Source organism: Sinocyclocheilus rhinocerous, unplaced genomic scaffold (genome assembly GCF_001515625.1).
Source record: "Sinocyclocheilus rhinocerous isolate Xijiao unplaced genomic scaffold, SAMN03320098_v1.1 scaffold2021, whole genome shotgun sequence".
NCBI lineage: Eukaryota > Metazoa > Chordata > Actinopteri > Cypriniformes > Cyprinidae > Sinocyclocheilus > Sinocyclocheilus rhinocerous.
This window is the reverse complement of record NW_015662687.1, coordinates 56,353-78,503: the sequence shown is the minus strand read 5'-3', so window position 1 is coordinate 78,503 and position 22,151 is coordinate 56,353. Positions and strand designations below refer to the sequence as shown.

Genomic DNA, 22,151 nt, shown 5'->3' with positions numbered 1-22,151 from the left:
ATGTTAACACTAAGTGTAAACAGGGCCAGATGAGCATCTAGGTACTCGGAAAGATATATGAATAGAGAAAAAGCAACAAGTAAACGGACAGACACTGTGAGAGAGACAGAGACTGGTAGAAGCAGGCACAAGACTAAAACAAAACTGGGCATCAACCAGTGCAAAGTGGGTGGCAGAAGAGTGAGAATAAAATGTGAAGAACTGTAATGAATCTGAAATGCAGATTCAGAGTATTCTGGCTGTGGAAAATATTGAGACACTTGCTCCTTAAATGTCCAAATAACCCAAATTCATTTTTGTTATGCAGACCTATGGATTGTGGATTACACTGGGGGATGCAATGGTAAAGCACTGCAAAGTTTTGATTGCGTGGACAGATTCCTGGACCTCTTGGTAACTGTTTAGCTAATGAATGATCAAATTAAGCACTGTACATGTAGCAAGCAAAAAAAAAATGCAATCAAGTTAACAGAAACATCTGACATAAAACACACACCGTTAGTAGCTACAATAGAAACGGCTACAATCCTACACGGAAGAGGAACTTGAATGTTATTCAGCCACTGAAGTTAAAATGAGATGAGAAAGAAAAGAATCACCAATTTAAACACAGCAAGCAAGCGGGTGGACAAAGCAGGGGAAATAAGCCTAAATGGATCTCAACACAACCTATGGGATACTAAACAAATAAGCGCTTAAGACAAGAACAAGCAGCACCTGTACAAGCAAGCGCCGCCACTACCTTACAGACGGACAGACTTACTCGGAAGCTGTGGATGCGGTTGAGGCTGCTGGGAAAGGGATTGTCCAAACACAAATGGGCTGTGGACAAGGGAAGAGGGAGGTTTGGCAGCTTGCTCAAATATGGAAGGAGTTGGGAGGAAAGGCCCAGACTGAATGGAATTCAGTATGGCACTCAGCCGGTCACCTGCAATGCGGAAGACAATGGGAGTGCTGTAGCTTATATGATCCTTAAAAGGAGCCATACAAAACGCTAGTCAGTTTAACGCCCCACACAAACACGCTCACTGGAAATAATGGGGTGTGTGAGTGGGTCAGCTGAACCAACGTGAGGGGAATAAGGAATGGCCTGGGGAGCCATAGGTCAGGTTTTCATGTTTTCATGAAACCTCATATCTGGAACAACTACAAGGTCACATATAAAACATTGGCAGACAAAGCCAATGCTCTGCTTTCATCCCTTTTATAGTGCAACTCATGGAAATTATGTGAGGGGGATTGTCAAATTGCATTAAACATTTTAAATTTTAATACTAACCTAACAGGTATCATGACATTACTGAAAACTAATATTTTGGTTGAGTTGTTAAGTTGTCAAGTCAACATGAAAAGACTTCTATAATGCAATGCGTGTCTGACAAGTTATTAAGGGAAAAGGGTAGGGGAGGAACTGATTTTATCTCAGGAACTGTTTGGATCACAAAAAGTAGGCATTTCATATGAGAATGGAACATGTGTCAGAGTTTGCAGTGAATTCTGAGAAGACTTTTTGACTGTTTAAGGTCAGGTTCACCCTTGAGAACAGGTCAAGGTATCCCAATAGAAGTATTTATGATAAGTCTTAACTTATTTGTTAACTGCTATCACTGCCGTAATCTTTATTGTATTATACTAACATTACCAAATGACTGCATTTTTAATTATTACATTATTTGCAAATACTGGCAGGAATTTAGAAAGATAACCTGGACATCCTAAGTGACACTGGCCAAAAAGGCAAGTCTTTTTAGAGAACGTGCAAGTTATTACATTTTTTTCCCTTTGGAATATTGAGCAATTCTAAGGTTAATATTGACTTCATGTCAACTTTTAGTCAAGAAGCATTTAGTTAGGCACCATAGTTAGGTCAAGGGTCTTTTTTTTATTCAGATAGACTTATGTATAAGAGGTGATGAAGGACCCATCAGACAGCGGTCTATGGGTAACGCCACTAAGCAGCGGTGCATGAGAACAGTATGGTGAGAGCCAGTGGACAATAAATGGGTAAGACCCAGCTGCAGCACACAGAGTCTTGCCCATGCACACAATGATGCCTTCACACGCCACAGACGACAGCCAAGACACACAGATCACAGCATGCAGAACACAATTACTCTGATTACACAGAGCTGAATTAAGACAAATGATTGTGTTTGCTTATTAATCAGGGGTCATACAGCACTTTAAATAAATAAAAGACACTGTTTTGATATCCACTATATCCAGGGCTCCATGAAGATTCCAAGATTTTCCCTGTTTTTTTGTAATTACTGGATAAGGAATTTAAAAGATCATTACATGTGCAGTATTCACTACCATTTGGGATCAGCAAGATTTTTTATTTTTTGAAAGAAATTAATACTTTTATTCAGCAAGGATGCATTAAATTGATTTAAAGTGACAGCAAAGACACTTATAATACTACAAAATATTTCAAATAAATGCTGTTCTTTTCAACACTCAAAGAATCCTTAAAAAATGCATCACAGTTTCCACAAAAATATTAAGCAGCACAACTGTTTTCAGCATTAATTAGAATGATGGCTGCTGAAAATTCAGCTTTGCCATCACAAGAATAAATTACATTTAAAATGTATTAAATAGCATTACATTTTAATTACTATTTAAAATAGCTTATTTTAAATTGTAATAATCATAAGTATTATTTTAAGTAATAATATTTCACAATACTCCTGTTTTACTGTATTTTTGAGCATAAGACACTTCTTTCAAAAACAAAAAATATTACCAACCCCAAACTTTAGAACGGTACTGTATGTTTGATAGAAAAAATAATAATTCTGGTCCACTTTTAATTTAATTTCCACTTTTAACCTAAAAGGTTTTAAGGAACATAAAGGAATCACATTTATTAAAATATGAATACGACAAAAAAATCCTGAATGACTGGCTATTCTACCTCTGTTGGATTGGCATCAATTTTGTGAAGTAACGTTTAACATCATGGAATAAACTACCAAGATATATCTGATTAAATATGACATATTTAGCAGGAGCATGGCATGAAAAAATGTTTAATTGGCAGATGAACTGTAATCATTTAAACAAAGGTGCAACTGTCACTCAATAATAAATCACATTTTATTTCCATCTCTCCGGAATCTTTACTCTCACCTTTGTTGTTGATGCCATAGTCAAAGCCCTGAGCCCCGGAGCTTCCCGCGCCCCTGTTAAACGCCTGGACTGAGAATGGGCTGGGAGGAGGGGTCTGGGCTCCATGCTCCAAAATCGCTTGCTCTGTTCCAGAGAGAAACAAAAAGCATTAATAAACATCAGTAACTAACAGCCAGCTGTATGTCAACTTATGGTTTATGAGTGCTCTTTCACATTACTGGTTTCTTATTTAAAGGAACAGTCTCTTTAAGTACACTTAAGTGGCCTGTTATTTCATTAAAGTACAATTCAGTTTTTTTTAAATATATATTATAGGTACATTAAAAGTGCACATTCAATACAATTAAGTGCACTTTTTTTTTCACAAGGGATGCCACGACTAAGGCTGGAAGTGAGAGGAGTGTGTTTGCATTACCTTCCTCGTGACGCAGGTACTGGTTTCCCCCTCTGTCTCGGGCCAGAGACCAGGCCTCCCCATCATCACTCTCACAGAACTCCACCACACTGTTCTTATCAAGCTGAACCCAGGTGCCCTCCGGGTTAATCACCTGATACAGACACAGCTTTATTTACCTCATCTCTCTCTCTCTCTCACACACACACACAAACCTAAAACCACTTCAATCCAGAGGAGCACGACTGATTAGCAAACAAAACTCAGTGGAGGTGCTAAAATAACAGCGCATTTAGAAACGTGAAAACAAATATATGACGTACCATTCAATTCTCAGGATTTATGAATTGAAACAAGTTCGAACAAAGACACTGGTTTAGATTTGACTTGATTTGTGAGAAGAATAGCAGTATTTGTGTAAGTTGGGAGGCTCAGAGACAGCGACTTTAGGAGAGCATTTGAGGACAGCATGACACACCACACCCTCTACTGAGAGAAGAAAGAGGCAAAGTCCAGCCCTTCCATAATCACACATGGAGACCATTCAAATGCCATAAAACACAGGTGTTCACCAGAGTTGTGCACCATTCAGAATTTCCATTTAATTCCTGAATTTGAATTGAATCGTAAAACAGGATGCAGAATTGTAATTTGAATTTAAGAAAGTAGAATTATCATGAAATAAAATTCAAAGAAAATGCATAAAAATTTAAGTAGTTTTAATAATTTGTCAGTATGAATTACATATAAATATCAAACACGTAACAGAAATAGTGCACAATATTAATAATGTTTGAAATGCTATAATATAATATAATATACCAGGGTATCTACAGAAATTAGAATATAATATAAAATAACAATGTAACATAATAACGACATATATAATAAATAGGCATAATTAATCAAAGAAATTATGTAATTATTTATGTTTTGTTTATGTTATGTTATGTTTCTGTTGTGTCACTGCTGAATTTCTCAGAACTGCAATTCCGCATATATCTTTTCCTATCATACCGATTCAAATTCCAGTTCCACATCCTGTGGGACAGAACTAATTCAATTCAAATTCACATACATGAATTGAAAATGAACTAATTCTTAATTTTGCTCAACCCTGGTGTTTGCAGAGTGGAAACTGATATGACTTCAGTTTTTTTTTTGCAATTCAGAGGTTTCATCTGTCATCACTGTTAATAGGTAATTAGGAATATTTATTCATTGTCGCATCACACAGATTTTCCTACAGAGCATGCCATATTATACTGCACTGTTACTGTGCAAAAGCTGAAGCCATGCTTGGTGGTTCTTGAGAGGGTCTTTAATAATGTGTACAGAACAATAACAACACAGCCACGCCAGAGCCATAGCACGTATGGCCTCTATCAAAAGGCGTTACACAAAGGGTTCTCTAAATGTCTAAAGAAAAATGAAGAATTTGTGTTACAGAAACTGCAGAATTAGCAAGAAATCTGGCTAATTAGTCATTTATTGGCAGCCACAGTAACACAGTTGGGAGTCCATACCTCGCCTACAGCCTTGACTTTGTTTCCCAGAACTAACATTCCAATGGGGATACCTCTAAGGTTTGGGCAGCTTCTGATGTTGTGACCCGAAGGTCCGGTCTTCACTACCTTATAAAGACCCGGTCCGCCACCCTGGCCTGCGCCCAGGTCACGAACATTGGCGTCATGGGAAGGGTGGCCACTGGTCTCCTTTCCATAATCATCCAAATTTGACCTGCCCTCCTGCAAAACCAAAGGACACTGGTTAATTTAAGTTTGAAAGCAATTGGTACATTATAAAATTATGCTCTTAAAATATTCAATCAAATTTTTTGGGATTAAAAGACAATAAAGGCCCGTTCACACCAAGGACGATAACTATAAAGATAACGATAAAGTTCTAAAAATCGTTCTCAATATTAAAGAATCCCCACCACAACTATAACGATAAAGACAAAGAGAAACGATATCGTTGAAATCACTTTCAAAACGATTTTTTTCCAGCTGATGAACGATAAAAAAATTGACAGCCAATCAGAATCCATCCTGCTGTAACGAGCATGAGAATTTAAAGCGGCAGACGAGCGTGCGCTTGGAATAAACAGGCGATATCGTTCGCTGGTGTAGACGCTAATATCGTTATCTTTATAGTTATCGTTCTTGGTGTGAACGGGGCTTAAGTCTTAATTTTAGGGTCAATGACAAATAAGGATGTCCGATATGACGAAAAAGAAAAATCATTTTAAAATCTAGTTTAACAGTCCGTAACAGTTAATACTCTTTTTAATTTTTTTCCACCCTTTATAGAACTCTTTTTAAGAGAATTTTCATAGAAACAGGATAATTATGTATTTTTGAATTTAACGTATTCAAAAATACAGCAACAATGAAATTCAGAGAACAGATCTGAAAAGTAAAACGAAAAAATGTCATTGACCCTTTAACATCATTTGCTACCAGCACGAATTGCCCGCTTACATCAACAATACATAGACTTGTCAATTGTGCTTCTACATACAAACAAGACAATCTTTACAAATATCATCTTATCCTAATTGTAGGTTGTGGGATGAAGATCATTATAACACACATAGAAGTGTGCTCTGATGCCGAGTTCTGCTGACTACTACTATACAGACATGCTGTTCATAAACTGACAAAACAATCATTTTGCCTTTGTGTGAGGGGGAAAAAAAACATGCATTTACATATTTTGATTTTTGTTAAAGGAATAGTTCACAAAAATAAATATTCGGTCATTATTATTATGCATTATATTGTTAGTTTTACAATGGAACACAAAAGGAGAATTTTGAAGAATCTTTTTCTTATATGGTTGGACGTCATTAACATCATCAAACTTATTTGTATAAATTATTTTATGAGCTTAACAGATGTGGTCAATATTAAAAGTGTGTAAAAATACCTCAAATTAATTCACCTTTTGTGTTCCATGGAAGAAAACCACATACAAAAATTGGAATGAGATGAAGGTAGGGATGTAACGATTCACTCAACTCACGATTCGATTCGATTCACGATTTTGATTTCACTATTCGATTCGATTCACGATTTTGATTTCATGATTCGATTCACGATTTTTTTTTAACAAAATGAGATTTAAGACAAATTATAAATTAAATGTGTCCTTTTATTATTGCTTGGACAAAATACTGTACGTTTCTTTGTGAAATTGAAATATAACACTATAATAATATACTAATATAGCACTTGCGTATTATTGCTCTTTTGTTGGTTTTGATTGCTTGGATAAAAGCGTTTGCTAAATAACAACATTTAAATTTAATTTAAATGTAAATAACAAAAATAAATTTAAAATTTAAAACAAGCCCCAAATCAAATAAATAACAAAGCAGCGCTGCACTTATGAACTTTAATATGCGTTATACAGAGGCAAGAGGAAAAGAAAAAATACCATCAAAAGACAGTAAGTTCCCCTCAGACATACATTCATATAAACTCCTACCCCTAACTTAATCGCGATTTGTTTAGCATCTCAACTGATTTGAATCGTCACATATTTAAATCGATTTTCAACCGGCTCGCGGTTAATCGTTACATCCCTAGATGAAGGTGAATAAATAATGACAAAACATTTATTTTGTGGGTAAACTATTCCTTTAAATCCTCATGCAACTGACTTTCGATTGTTTTAATTGTGAACTAAGACATGAAAACGCAAAAAGCTTTACCCAAGATTAACATAAATGTAATGTAATGATCATTAGGTTCTTATAACACATTCAAAACGTTACTGAAAACTTTGTGCATACAAGGAAAAGATGATGAAATATATTTTGATTCACAATTTACACAATTAAACATGCAACTCTGATGATTCTCCAAAAATCACAATCGGAAACGGCTCAAAATAATGAGAAACACTGGTGAAAAGCAAAGCAGCAGCCAAGCTACACACACCTCATCTTCTGACAACTCACCTGGGGAAAACAAGATAAGGTCGTCCAAGACAAAAAGTCGATATCCCTGACTCCTTGGCTAGCGCTAAAGATATTCTAAGCAACAGATTACAAGCAAGTCAAAACACGTGGGGAATTACCTTCAGTTAGAAACGCAGATGGTATGGTTTGTCTTTTTTTGGAAGAGATGGATTTGTTATAGTGAGAGTTTCTTTATGTGTATATTATTTCTTTCAAATTTTCTTCATGAGTCAGTCAGAGAAGAATTTGAAGGCTGAGAAAAAGGTCTAGCAAACAAAACAAGAGTTCTGCTGAAGATTGTGACCGCAAATGCTCCAATTGCAACAATTTAAATCCCATCAAAATACGGCAAATGAAAAATAAATCACATAAGAAATATGAAGATGCATAATCTTCCAAAAAAGATTGGTGGTGTGTCATGCTGTTCATACTGGGAGCCTTGATGACATTTTCACATCCAGAAGTAATTATGCTCTCAGAATCATAGCCCACTTTCAGGCCTTGGGTTAGGACAAGGCTAGTTTCATGGCAGAACCTCATTAAAAGTTGCGGGACCCCGACAGCTAATTTAGGGTGAGAAATTGAAACAGATCAACCACTTTTAAACCAGTTGTTGAAAAGGTTTAATTATGATCATTTTTAAGCAAATGAATCTTTGTCTGTTCAGGAATGTCTATCATTTCAGATCGGTTATGTGAAGAGATTAAAGTTTTCATGGGGCCGCACTGATGCAGCTCATCCGTCTATACTGTCATGACCAGGAAACAGCAAAGCTTTGTACACTGATATTCATTATCACACAAGAACTATTTTTCACACCACATATGATGAGTAACAACACAGTAGGGCTGCACAATTAATCACACAGATTTAATAAACTAATCATGAAGCGTCGATTAAAGAATTTCCTTTAGGTGTCGCCTGAAGCTTTCACCTTGTTCGCACTTTGGAGAGTCTATAGGCCTGCTTTGTGTTTTATTTCTGTTACGAAAAAGAAAGCTGAAGAAACATGACCTGACACTCAAAAAAAGCTGTAGAAGCAAATCGGAAATAATCATGGCATGTTGCAAAGTAGATGGTGTAAAACCTAACAAACACGCCAAACCTAGAACACTGGAATACACTTCACAACGTTTGCACAGATTTTTGCCCTCGATTAACATTATGGAAGACTTACTGCTAGTTAGAGAAAGTCAGAGTTGGTCAGCATATTTTGGGATGCTGTAATTGGAAAAACTTGTAATGTATGATGGGCACAAACAGATTTTTCTAGCTTCAGACTCTGGTCCTGTTTACACATGGTGCTTTAATCGTTCACTTTTGTCCACTTTCCTGATTTCTTTAAAGGGAGGGTCAATGGTTGGGTGTATGAATGGACTTTTACTGATCTTTCGATCTACTGTTGTGAAATAAGCTTGCACAATTTACATATGAACATGAAATGAAAAACAAAAGGGAGAGCAGCAGCCTTTGTTTCTCTGGGAACTCTGTGGGTTTGTGTTCGAATCAGGACTGGTAATAGAACATTGGTCTTTTTAAATTTTTTCTCTTTAAAACCAAACTTACTATTTCAGTCAGCGAAGTTTAAACTCTGTCTGGCTAGCATCACGTAATGTTTAAGAATTAGGTCAAGAGGCAGAGAGGAGGCGGTCTTTTGTGACGAATGCATTCAACAACATGAGTAGCATTACAAGTAACACGTGTTATGTAATCACATTACTTTTTTCAAGTAACTAGAAAAGTAACGCATTACTTTTAAATTTTCAAGAAAATATCTGAGTTTGTTTTTCAAATAAGTGACGCAAGTTACTTTATTTTCCCATTTATTCACTGACACCTCCCCTGTCCCCATGTTGAGAGAAATTGGGAGTGAGATGCAGAGGCACTTCCTTCAGGCTGAGGTTTATTAATTTCACTTTTGGTGTGAAAGGGCTTTTACAGCTGTAACGCAAAAGTAACAGAAACTCAAACACAAAAGTAACAATGCGTTACTTTCCATAAAAAGTAACACAATTAGTTACTTTTTTAATGGAGTAACGCAACATTGCAATGCATTACTTTTAAAGGGGTCATATGATGCGATTTCAAGTTTTCCTTTCTCTTTGGAGTGTTACAAGCTGATTGTGCATAGATAAGATCCCTGAAGTTGCAAAGACTAAAGTCTCAAAACCAAAAAAAAGCATCATATGACCCTTTTAAAAGTAACTTTTCCCAACACTGCTCTGGTAGTGGTCAAAAGTGGACAACGTTTTAGACCCTGATTACACCTGTATTTAGCGTTGTCCACTTGTGATTGGATCGACAAAAACATCTTAATACTAGGTGTAAACAGGGCCTCAGATTTCATCCAGTCGGAGGAGATCAAACACGCTTGATATATTGAGTTGATTTTTGAACACATTCACTGTGTCCAAATATGACTATACAATGTAGTATGAGAAAAATGAAAAGGCGGAAAGTACCTGGATGACCTTCTACTTCTGCTGAGATTCTGAAGTGCGCATTCGATGAACACTTTACTATACCATGAAGCCATGGAGAGGATTTGTGAACTGACGCTGGTAGGTCACGTGACTGACAACATGGCGGATTATTTTCTTGACAAGGAACGTAATATTTTAATGTGAACACTATCCATCCATCGTAATAAATAAATGTGACTAAAATAAAATATAATCAGCAAAATATAAACTTTGTCATAATCGTGCAGCCCTACAAAACAGTGTGCATGAGTTAGTGTCTTTCAACCAGGAGTTAATAAGACAAGGGACTGGCAACATGCACCCACCCTTAACATTTTCCATCCTGGTCTTCGAGTGATCGTGCCCAAACTAAACTACACAGTAGCACTAACACATGCAAAGACACATGTTTTTGGTCTTTCTAAGTAACTGACAAAGCATGCTTGTAGACATTTGGGAGTGGGTCATTAGACGCCCATGATTCACTGTAAAAAGAGCCAAAACAAGTATATCGAATGATCACCCTAAACATGACTGAAGTTAAGCTGGCAGTTACAAATCCCGTTCCCAAATGAGGAGAGTAGGGGCTCCGGCTAATCTATGAAGGGGGAGGCCTTTTACTTACGTCGACAGGGACCAGGAGGCTTCTACCCAGATGCTGGTTAAAAGAGAGGCACCAGGCTTCAGTGTACCCATTCATGTTGGGAACATACTTCTTAACTGTCTCATCATTCAGTCTGAGCCAGACACCATCATCATTGTGGATCTATGGGAAACAAGCAACAGAGCGGAGCCATGCCCTCCTGTAACTGCTAACACGGCCTTCGCACGAGCCTCTGAGGCTGCAGAGCCAATCATGTTAATGCACAGCGCCAACCAATTGAATTTATAGTGGATGTCTGAAAATGAGATGCGTCATGTGCACAATATGTATATGTATGTAAATGCTATTGGCGGTTGCCAGCAGGGAACAACAGGCCCTTTCATGTGACTCATGTTGAGGCTTCAACATGCTCAGCACAAGCGTCATGTGCCTAGAGCTGGGTATCATTCAAAAATTTTCGATACTGATACCTTGACTTCGACACTGGTTCCTGAACTTCTTTCGATAGCTATTTTATGAAATCCAATCTAACAAGATTACATTACCTCCAAAAACTTCGTTTTAAAAACGCATAGCTTAGACGGAATCATCTATTCACTTTCCACTGATTTATGCGATCTGATGAGCATTAACTGCTTCCAGCGCTGTCTGCCTGTGTTTTCTCTTCCGCGATCGCTGTTCTGACTCAAAAGGAAGCTGCTCATTGTCACTCATATTATGCGTTACCCTGTCTCTGATGATGAACGTGCGTTACACTTCCAGAAAAACGTTTACAGGGATGAAACATGAAGCTAATAAACACGCAATTAAAGTGAGTTTTGAGTAAAAGCAGAGTATAAATCGTCTCATGTAGCATGAAGCACGGTCACGTAACACACGTTTTCCTGGATGCCTCACCAGAGCCAATCACTGATTTAGGTACATCACGCATGCTGCAGTTTTATTGGCTCACTGACTTTGATGAGATTAACCCCTTAAGTATCGAAATTTCGTACCGAACGACAAGACATTTTTCGAAATGCGATGGTATCAAGTCAATTCGGTCGGTGCCTAAAAAGTATAGAACTTGATACCCAGCCCTACATGTGCCACTCTGAGCATGTGGAAAAACGCTGCAGTGTCATCAAAGGGTAACTTCTACAAGTTTGCCAGTTAACAAGACAGCAGGAAGTTTACACTACCACTCAAAAGTTTGGACATGAATAGAATTTTTGTTTTTTATATTCACTTGCGTTTTCCTTACTATAAGTTCCTAAAAAGTAGTTTTAGTGTTGCAAAGCAATTAATCTGCAAAACTAATTTTAAGCATTAAACACAGATCCAAAAACTGCTAAAATAATATATAAATAATTATTAGATATTACAATACCGTTCAAAAGTCTGGAGTCAGTAAGATTTAATAATTAAGAAATTACAGTAAGATATTAATACTTTCATTCAACAAGAATGTATTACATTGATCAAAATTGATTTATGATGTTAAAGAAGATTTCTATTTCAAATAAATGCTGTTTAACTTTTCTATTCATCAAAGAATCCTGAAAAAAATTTATCAGTTTCCACAAAAAAAATATTAAGCAGCATTTGAACTGTTTTCAACATTGATAATAATAATAATATAATAATAAATGTTTCTTGAGCAGCAAATCAGCATATTAGAATGATTTCTGAAGGATCATGTGACACTGAAGACTGGAGTAATGATGCTGAAAATTCAGCTTTGATCACAGGAATAAATTACATTTGTAAAATATATTAAATATTAATACTTTTATTCAACAAGACTGTATTAAATTGATCAAAATTGATCAAAGACATTTATGATGTTAAAGATGTCTACTTCAAATAAATGCTGTTTAAATTTTCTATTCATCAAAGAATCCTGAAAAAAATCCACAAAAAAAAATCCACAAAAAAAATATTAAGCAGCATTTGAACTGTTTTCAACATTGATAATAATAATAATATAATAATAAATGTTTCTTGAGCAGCAAATCAGCATATTAGAATGATTTCTGAAGGATCATGTGACACTGGAGACTGGAGAAACTGAAAATTCAGCTTTGATCATAGAAATTAATTACATTTTTAAAATATATTAAAACGTAGATTAGAACAGTTATTTTAAATTGTAAAAATATTTTACAATATTACTGTTTTTACTGTATTTTTAATCAAATGAATGCAGAACAAGAGACTTCTATAAACCTAAAACTATCTTATTGACCAAACTTCTGAACAGTAGTGTATAAATATAAAAACAATAAGTAACAATTATTAATAGATAATACATAATGTAATTAATAAGATAAATATACAAAGTATTCTATAAAATAAAAAATAAAAAAATTCCATTAAGTGTGTCCAAAATTTTGACTGCTAGGTGTTTTTGTTATATATAGTTTGACCTGTCATGCAAACGTCATGCAGTTTGTCCAATTAGGTGTGCTTTGAAAGGTCAACGGCATACGGTTGAGCCGAGTTTCGTGGTAAGGCTCTAGCTGTCATGTGAAAGGGTCTTCAGAGCAACCGACAGCACTGCAGATGTGAGATTGGGTCTAATAGAAGCTAGGAGTGTTTGGCATGCAGAAATGGGCTTTTTAGAAATTGGCTGGGAGAGATAGTATCTATTTGAGATTTAACTACAGCCTCAAAGTCTCCTGCATGTGAATGAAGCAAAGGATAGGCAAATAAATGCTTCTGACCAAATCAAAAGTCAATTTGAAAGCATAGAGAGATGCAGAAATCGTTTTAAAAGCCTTTTGTTTTAAAACAGAGCATTCATTAATCATGTTCACAGATTAAAGAAAGAGAAAACAAAAAATTAAAGAAAGAGAAAACAAAAAAAGGACTTGAATTCAGAACAGTTTGGCCCTATTCTAGTGCGGTTTACCTCGTCAATGAATGTGATGGTGCCATTGACTTGGACTATGCCTATCTGTTCGCTCTGCAGAGAGGGGTGACTACGCACGCGCAGCCCTGCGCTGTCCTTGGCCACAAATTTGCGCACCTGAGAGAAGCAGAGACAGAGAGACAGATGAGAAGATGGCAGGAAGCTGCAGTCAGAGAGCGAGGACTCACAGCACAGAGAGAACAGAACCCGCACTTCCTGTCAGACGAGAAAAACATCAGTCCATCTGAGAGACATTCAGCAGCAAAGAGCAGGAAAGACATCTGATTTTGCACAGTTGTGTTGCTTGTTTCCCAGTTCAATACACAGTAAAGAAATAAAAAGTAACACTATTTGCACTGGTAAGTATAAATAGCACTGTAGCAATAGTTCATAGTTCACCAATAAACAGAAACAAACGTACCAAAAAAAATTATATACATAAATTCCATGTAGTCCCTCAAGTAAACCTAGATGCTAGGTGTAAGCTCAGCGTAAAATAATTACAAAATATTTATAATAATCAAATAATAAATAATTACTAAAATCCTGTTTAAAAAAAGTTTCAGATGGATGTTAGCATGTCAAGCCACAGGATGTCAATTTCCAGAAAGTATTCATCGTCATAAAATTCATAAAATAAATGCTGTAATCATATACCATCTTCTTTAACGGAAAACATTTTTGATCATCATTTCCAGAGAATAGCAGTCCAGTTGCGAACATTTACACTACATTTGAAAAGTTTGGGGTCAGGATGATTTTTTTAATGAAATTAATACTTTATACAGTAAAGACGCATTGAAAAATATTATAATGTTAATATAAGATTTCTATTTCAAATAAATGCTGTTCTTTTAAACTTCCTATTCATTAAAAAATCCTGAAAAAAAAGTGTCGTGGTTTTCATAAAAATATTAAGCAGCACAAATGTTTTCAACATTAATAATAAGAAGAAATGTTTTTGGAGCAGCAAATCAGCATATCAGGATGATTTCTGAAGGATCGTGTGACGATGAAGCCTGGAGTAAGGAAAATTCAGCTTTGCAACACAGGAATAAATTACATTTGAAAATATATTAAAGTCCTCCTGTAGTCAAATATTTTATCCCTTAAAACTTATCTTTGATCATCAAAATGACATATTTAAATGTTTTTTCTTGTGAAAATAATTTTCTCATGCCTTAAAATAGCTTGAATGTAACTCTACACCCTTGCCTCATTTACTATACGCTGATCTATGAATATGCAAATTATTCCTGCCTCCACTCAGTCACACCAGCCAGCGCCTCCTGATCCACTGAACTCTGTAGTAAATGCAAAACAATCATACACGGATAATACCTGATAAAACTATGTTTTTACTAGCGGACAACTACAGTGAATACTGTAACATTCGTTAAAGTTACTTACTTGACTGATGTTGTGTCCTAAAATGCCTTGAAGACTCGAATAACATCTGAGTTTGTGCAGTTGTGTTGCTTGTTTCCCAGTTCAATACACAGTAAAGAAATAAAAAGTAACACTATTTGCACTGGTAAGTATAAATAGCACTGTAGCAATAGTTCATAGTTCACCAATAAACAGAAACAAACGTACCAAAAAAAATTATATACATAAATTCCATGTAGTCCCTCAAGTAAACCTAAGTGCTAGGTGTAAACTCAGCGTAAAATAATTACAAAATATTTATAAGATTGGCACATGGTTTGTCTAAAAGCATATTAAAAACACCACATAGACAAATAAACAACATCAAAAACTTGATTTTCACTACAGGGGGACTTTAAGATAGAAAACATTTATTTTAAATTGTAATAATATTTTAAAATATTACTGTTTAACTGTATTTTTCATCAAATAAATGCAGCCTTGGTGAGCAGAAGAGACTTATTTCAAAAAGTCTTAGAAACCCCAAACTTTTGAAAGGTCGTGTAAAATGAACGGCTGAAGTGGTCAGACCCGATATATCAGACTGAGCAGCCGCTTAGGAATTTGGGAGCTCACCTTGCTAGGTTGAGGTTCAGCTTTAGGTTTGACCAACTGTGTGCCTGGAGGGATCATTCCTTTGGGAGGGTCTTTGACCTCGACCTCCAGACCAGCATCTGAACATACATTATTCTCATCAGCAAACCCAAACCCAATATCAAGAGTTACTACACTGTTTTAAAACAGCAAAGACTTTATACACAACGGCTATAAATCATTTTATCATGTAAACACAATGTTTTACATTTTCTAAAAAAAAAAAAATAAAAAAAATAAAAATTACAAATTTCGATTAAGAAGATTAATAAATAGTGAAAAGCAGTTACCAATCTCAATGCCATCGATGGTCACATGAATGGTGTAAAGCCCAACAGCACCAGGGGTCCAGTTAGCGCTGTAGGTGCCGTCTGTGTTTGCCCGGATAAGCATGTTCTCACTGGGTCTGAGTAAAAAGCAAACCATCTGAACATGAAGCCTATTCTTATATTTGAATTTGTTTGTAATTTATATGTGACAGGTAGAACAGTAATCTTTGAACCTCTTTGGTGTCGGTGAGGCGAAGCGAAGCTCTTCAAAGGAGTAATTTTCATATGCCTGGATAAATAAAAAAGCAAGTGATTTATCTAATGCAATGACATGCATGCATTTTTAAAGTCGACATGCAATGAGAATTCCCCCTATATATTTTGTAAATGCATGCTATTGATCTTATAGTTAATGATTCATCCATGCATTTTTCACTTGGTTGTACCATCATGATACAGAAGAAAAGATCTGTTGCTAATTTTAATTTATAAACAACTTTAAGTGTGACTTAAGTGTTCAAATAAATATATTATTGTAATATCTCACTTGGAAAATAAAAAAATATCTATATTTTAACAGAGAAAAATAGATGTTTTAAAAAAAACAATAATAATTATTTTATTTTATTTTACATCCTAACTGTAAAATTACAATACCAATATTTATGGCTGGCTTAGTTTCTTCATTGTCAAACGTTAAATTATTGAACTTTTTTTGGACATAAAACTGCAGAGAGCCATTAAAACTTCTCTTTTGTTGTTGCTTCTCATTACAAGTTTGGGAAGATGGTTAAAAATGAGAAGAATTACCGGTATAGTAAAATTAAACTGCAGCCTTTGCAATTTGATAATTGCACTAAGCCATATCACGTTTCCAGCTTTATATTAATCAATTGGGCAGCCCCAGTCCAACTCATTTTTGTAGCTACCGTAATTATCAAGTCAAGAGATGAGAGGAACCTTCATCATGGTGATGGCGATATAACGGGCCTCTTTGATGATCATGGGCTCATATGTCGCCTCCAGTTTGGGCGGTGGGTGGCCACCGTAGGTGAGATCAGTGCCTGATGTGGAATTAGAGGAGCTGCCTGGCAAACGCTGCAGCTTCTTCATGTTCTCCTGCTGGATGGACTTCTTCTGAGAGACAGGAACAGCCTTGACTTCAACCTACAAACACAGAGCAGAGATGCTTAGATGTGCTGGTTTCATAACACACTGTTTGATTCAAGAAAGATGCTAACCTTCATGTTTGGCACATGCACAACATCTCCATATTGGTCTTTGGTCTGCACCACAACAGTAGTGGGCCAGCCACAGCGGATGTCATCTTTGTTCAGGATGAGCGAGGTCTTCTGGGGGTCTGCGTAGGAGTCTGGCTGAAGCCACCTGGGATGGCAGAATGGTAAAGATGCTAGAATGAGGGCCAGGTATTAAAGGATGTATAGACGGTACATATTAGATTCTTTATGAATAAAGGGAGCTAAAAAATATGTTCGAGGCAGACCTGGCGAGCCGCCCACCGCTGGAGTTCTGCACACAGGTGATGAAGTCCTCTAGGAAGGAGTGTTCGTTAGTTTGCAGGTGCAGTGGCAGGTTCCCCTCCAGTGCCTCTAGGATTGAGGGAGAGTGAGAGAGTGCCAGTCCCTTCCCCAGGAGCCCTGAGTGGCCTTTACACACCTGCTCGACACAAACACACCATTAGAGCTTCACTATGATGATGATACTGCACTCGCAAACACCAAAACTATTTCTAATTCAGTACCTGGAGTGAGGCCTCCTCTAAAATCTCCAAATCCTCCTCCAGTTCATTTCCTGTAAGATGGTACATAATTCATATAATCAGATGAAGAAGACAAAGTTCGTGCTTATCATTTTATCAGTGCCACCAGTGAAGGAAATAATAAATTAACTTCCTTTGTCAATAGCGTGACAGTAGCTCAGTTGTTTCAAACAATGTAGCTTTTCCAGTAACAAGCTACTTTTTAAGACCTAAGAAGTTGCAGTGTACCGTGACAAAACACAAAACTGTTGTTTAAATGTCAAATTGTGTTATGCTTTACAGTAAGCTGTGGAAATATTCAAACCCACTCTCTTTTAAAAACTTCATTCGAGTTTGTTTCGATCAGTTTATTCGGAAGGTTCACATATATGAATGGATTAATTTGAAAATTCTTTAAGGGAAATATTTAGCTCAATTAAAATTTGGAATAGAAAACAGAATTTAGTAAATAGAAGAATATAAATTAGGGTCAGTTATAAATAGAGATGCACCGATTGCAATTTTCTTGGCCGATTCCGATTTTCTTTCTAAGAACTATAATTGACAGCATATACAAACAAAAATCAACTTTTTTTCAATGCAAAAAACTATTACATAATTCCCCTAATCTGGACTAAGTTACAGATGCTCTCTCACTTAAACAACTCTTAAAACAAAGTGCTCTGTGACTGGAAAGAGGTAGAAATGAGTTGCTGCATAACAAAACAGATGTAATTTCCCACTATGTTTATAATTTTTCTTTCCTAAGCTTATTAAATGTCATCTTTCACATCAACATTGTTTAAATTAATTCAGAATAATAAGAAACTGTAGAGTTGTTACCATTCAAATGAATCAATGAATCAACAATTATTTTTATACATTTAATACATTTGGTAACACTTTACAATAAGGTTCCATTACTTAATGTTAGTTAATGTATCAACTAACATGAACAAACAATGAACAATACATTTATTATGGCATTTATTAATCTTTGTTAAAGAGCAGGTCATATGGTATTTTAAAGTGTCCTAATATTGTGTTGGAGTCCCCTACAATGGGTTTAAATGCATCTAAGGTCAGAAAACTGTAATTTTCTCAGAATATACATTTAATATTAGAATAATTTTTCAATGATTTCGAAACGATTCGTTCGAAGCAGTTCTGAGCTTAAGAACTGTAAACCCCTCCCTTCCATAAGCCAACTCTGCTCTGATTGGTCAGCTGGCCAAGTCTGTTGTGATTGGTCTTTCTGTACACAATGAGTGTCGGAAACGAAACGTCCATTACCATAATAGATTTTTTGCTCCGGAGGGTTACTTGTAAACAAATAAGCTATAAGGTTACAAAAATGGCATCAATATTACTTTATCAATTCGAGCCCGAGTCCAAGGATGATACTGATGCAGTCGCTCAACCAGAAACTCCATCGCAAGCACGACTTGATCAAGACGTTTCTCAGTGGTAAGTTTAAACTTTGCATGTGGTACTTTACGTGATATGACAGCAGCTTTATTGCATTCATTATTATTATTTACTTATTTGAGGTGCACGTGTGGGAATTGTGGTAGTATGCCCAGTGAGGCTGAAAACACAGTGTCTTCTCGACATGATGTAAACACTAACTAGCGGAAGTGTTTGTGGGCAGGTCAGAGTGTTCGTATTTCTTCTTCTTCTTTGTGTGTTTATTGGAAGATAGCAATCTTAAAAAGAGCATTACCGCCATCGACTAATGAAGGTTATGGATCAGAGACTTATACGTGTTCGTATTTCGCAGGCAGGCGGGGATTATGTAAATGTGCTACCTTGTGACGTATATACAGTGGTGTGAAAAAGTGTTGGCCCTAATAATAAAAACCTTCATTTAAAAACTGCATGTTGTGTTTACTTGTGTTATCTCTGACTAATATTTAAATTTGTTTGATGATCTGAAACATTAAAGTGTGACAAACATGCAAAAAAATAAGAAATCAGGAAGGGGGCCAACACTTTTTCACACCACTGTAGGTAACAGGCAGAAGATTCGAAAATATGACGACTCGTTAAGGTGGTTCAGAGTCGACTCTTTCTTTTGAGAAACAATATCTTTATCATGCACTTTTTTGATTAACAACGTTGCAGACTGTTTACATTGAAGGATAGCTACGTTACAAACTGCAAAAAATATATTTGTCGAAAAGCCATATGACCTGCTTTTTAATGTTATTTTATGAAAATAGTTATTAATTGTTAGTTCATGTTAATTCAGAGCGCATTAACTAATGTTAACAAGCACAACTTTTGATTTTAAGAATGCATTAGTAAATGTTGAAATTAACATTAACTAAGATTAATAAATGCTGTAGAAGTATTGTTCATTTTTAGTTCATCTAAAGTAGTTAACTAATGAACCTTATTGTAAAGTGTTACCATAAATTTGATTAATTTAATAAACAGTCACATTGAGAAATATTACTACAATTTAAAATAACTGATTTCTGTTTAAATATATTTTGAAATGTAATTTATTCCTATGATCAAAGCTGAATTTTCAGCATCATTACTCCAGTCTTCCGTGTCACATGATCCTTCAGAAATCACTCTAATATGCTGATTTGCTGCTCAAGAAACATTTCTGATTATTATCAATGTTGTGCTGCTTCATAGTTTTGTGGAAACTGAGATACATTTTTTTTTTCAAACAGAAATCTTTTGTAACAAATGTCTTTACTGTCACTTTTTATAAATGTAGTGTGTCTTTGCTGTGAATGGTATTGTATGTTTTAAAAGGTATTTAAAAAAAATTAATTATGAGCAGTTTGAGCTTTAAATTATGAGCAGATTGTATCATTACGGTTTCTTCTCCAGCATTGGAAAGTAGCAGTCATTCTTACCTATGGGTAGGGCAAGATCCTTTTTCATGAGTGCATCTGCACACACGCTTCCCAAATAGGCCAATTCCTTCTCCAGCTGAATAATTCCCTGAAACCATAGCCACATTTATATTACATTTAGATTTATAGCCACATGACAGATGCTTCAAATACATATGCAGTATGGATCACTAATCCTTTCTCTGGTCCAAAGCAATCCATAATTGAGATGCTGGTAGTGGTAAATATATAATAACTTCATTTAGGATGTCCAAGCTGAAACTGTTTCCAGCCACAGTTCTATACACATGCTTGTATGAACAACAGCAGCGCTCATGTTTCTTTTCGATATATTTCTATAAATGTTGACCTGCAAATTATGTCATTTAACAGTGCGAGGCCACATAGGGTAAAAAGTAGGTAAAAATGGGCTCCTCAAACATTGATACTTCATTTCATGCATTGGGCTCAGGTTTTAGACACATCCATATTGAATTTCATACCTCATCAAGACCAGGGTTAAACTCATAACCGACAGCTACACATTTGAATCCATAGAAACAGGCTTTCTCGTCTTTCACATAATCCGATGCCGTTTCCAAGGAGAAGTGGGCTTCGTTACCTTACATTAGAGAAAGTAAATCAATTAATGAGTGAGTCAGTGTAGCAGAGCTCATTTTGAATAATAATAAGGTGCAGGGTTATTACAGTTAATAAAAGTAAAACTACAACCATAAACATTGCCTTTACTTAAAATAAAAATAAACGTTAACTGAAATAAAATAAAATATAAAAACCTTCAGGTATTAAAATAACAAACTAAAAGAAAAATTAATAAAAACCATATAAACTAGGGCTGTCACGATTCCTCGATTCAATTCGGGTACTCGATTTAAAAAAAAAAAAATCCTCGACTGCAATATGTCCGCGTCGAGTAACTGGCAAAATACTGGAAGTGGCGCATTCCACGGACGAGAATCCATGAAACGCATTATTTCAATTTTCCAAGGCTGCATGATATATTAAACCCATTTTAAAATCATAATAAAGCACAATGCTACTGTGAATTCATAAACGCTACAATTCAATTAAATAAACATATGCGATGCAGGTTTAATATGTGCGCTTTAATTATTTACATGCGTGTAGGTTACGTACGTGCGTGTCAGAGTGGCTCCGTTCACAGTAAATGCTGCTCCACACGAACGGTTATCATTTACATGTGTGAAGCGTCTCTTTGCAAATTGCTGTGAGTTTGGCTTTATTACATCTGGGAACGCAACGTGCGCCATTTCATCAGATTTGTAAGGTAAATAATTTATAAACCTACGCAAACACAGGCGAACACATCATTATCTTTCTCAATATGCTAACTGTTCATCGCAAATTCAAAAAAGTTTAAACCGTCGCTCTGAGTTACACGTTTTGATGTCCACATTAAAGAAATTACAGTGGCTGTAGCATTTCTGTCGTAAAGAAATGGCCAAATATTAAAGATTAAGTGGACATTTGGGTAACACTTTCTATGAAGCCTGTATATATAACACATTATAAGGGTATTCTTAAGGCATTATAATGAATGCATAATGCATTATAAAAAACCTTATAATATGTTGTATCGTCTGATAAATAATCATAACAACAATTATAATACATTGTAATACTTACGCATTTGTGGTTATAACGTTTAAGAGTATGATTATTTATAACACACAATGAACACCATATTAAATCTACTTCATTTACAGAATAATGGACTGTATCATATCTTGACATTGTTTATTTAAGATC

The 22,151-nt window shown here is 35.7% G+C and overlaps 1 protein-coding gene across 10 annotated transcripts in view; it reads right to left on the bottom strand.

Annotated features, from left to right (window-relative positions):
- Positions 1-22,151, bottom strand: part of LOC107728238 (MYC binding protein 2) — an 80,162-nt gene that overhangs the window by 26,670 nt on the left and 31,341 nt on the right. For 5 of the 10 annotated variants that reach the window (XM_016538339.1, XM_016538340.1, XM_016538341.1 and 2 more), the window contains 15 exons: positions 20,864-20,982; positions 20,382-20,469; positions 17,509-17,558; positions 17,251-17,423; positions 16,988-17,132; positions 16,707-16,913; positions 15,980-16,035; positions 15,768-15,883; positions 15,460-15,557; positions 13,456-13,572; positions 10,584-10,724; positions 5,056-5,277; positions 3,551-3,683; positions 3,136-3,258; positions 764-928 (listed from right to left, as the gene is read on the bottom strand). In XM_016538339.1, coding sequence (XP_016393825.1) covers positions 764-928; positions 3,136-3,258; positions 3,551-3,683; positions 5,056-5,277; positions 10,584-10,724; positions 13,456-13,572; positions 15,460-15,557; positions 15,768-15,883; positions 15,980-16,035; positions 16,707-16,913; positions 16,988-17,132; positions 17,251-17,423; positions 17,509-17,558; positions 20,382-20,469; positions 20,864-20,982 — 1,953 coding nt within the window. The remainder of the gene's footprint in view (positions 1-763; positions 929-3,135; positions 3,259-3,550; positions 3,684-5,055; positions 5,278-10,583; positions 10,725-13,455; positions 13,573-15,459; positions 15,558-15,767; positions 15,884-15,979; positions 16,036-16,706; positions 16,914-16,987; positions 17,133-17,250; positions 17,424-17,508; positions 17,559-20,381; positions 20,470-20,863; positions 20,983-22,151) is intronic. The other 5 variants (XM_016538344.1, XM_016538347.1, XM_016538343.1 and 2 more) reach the window with 4 other exon arrangements.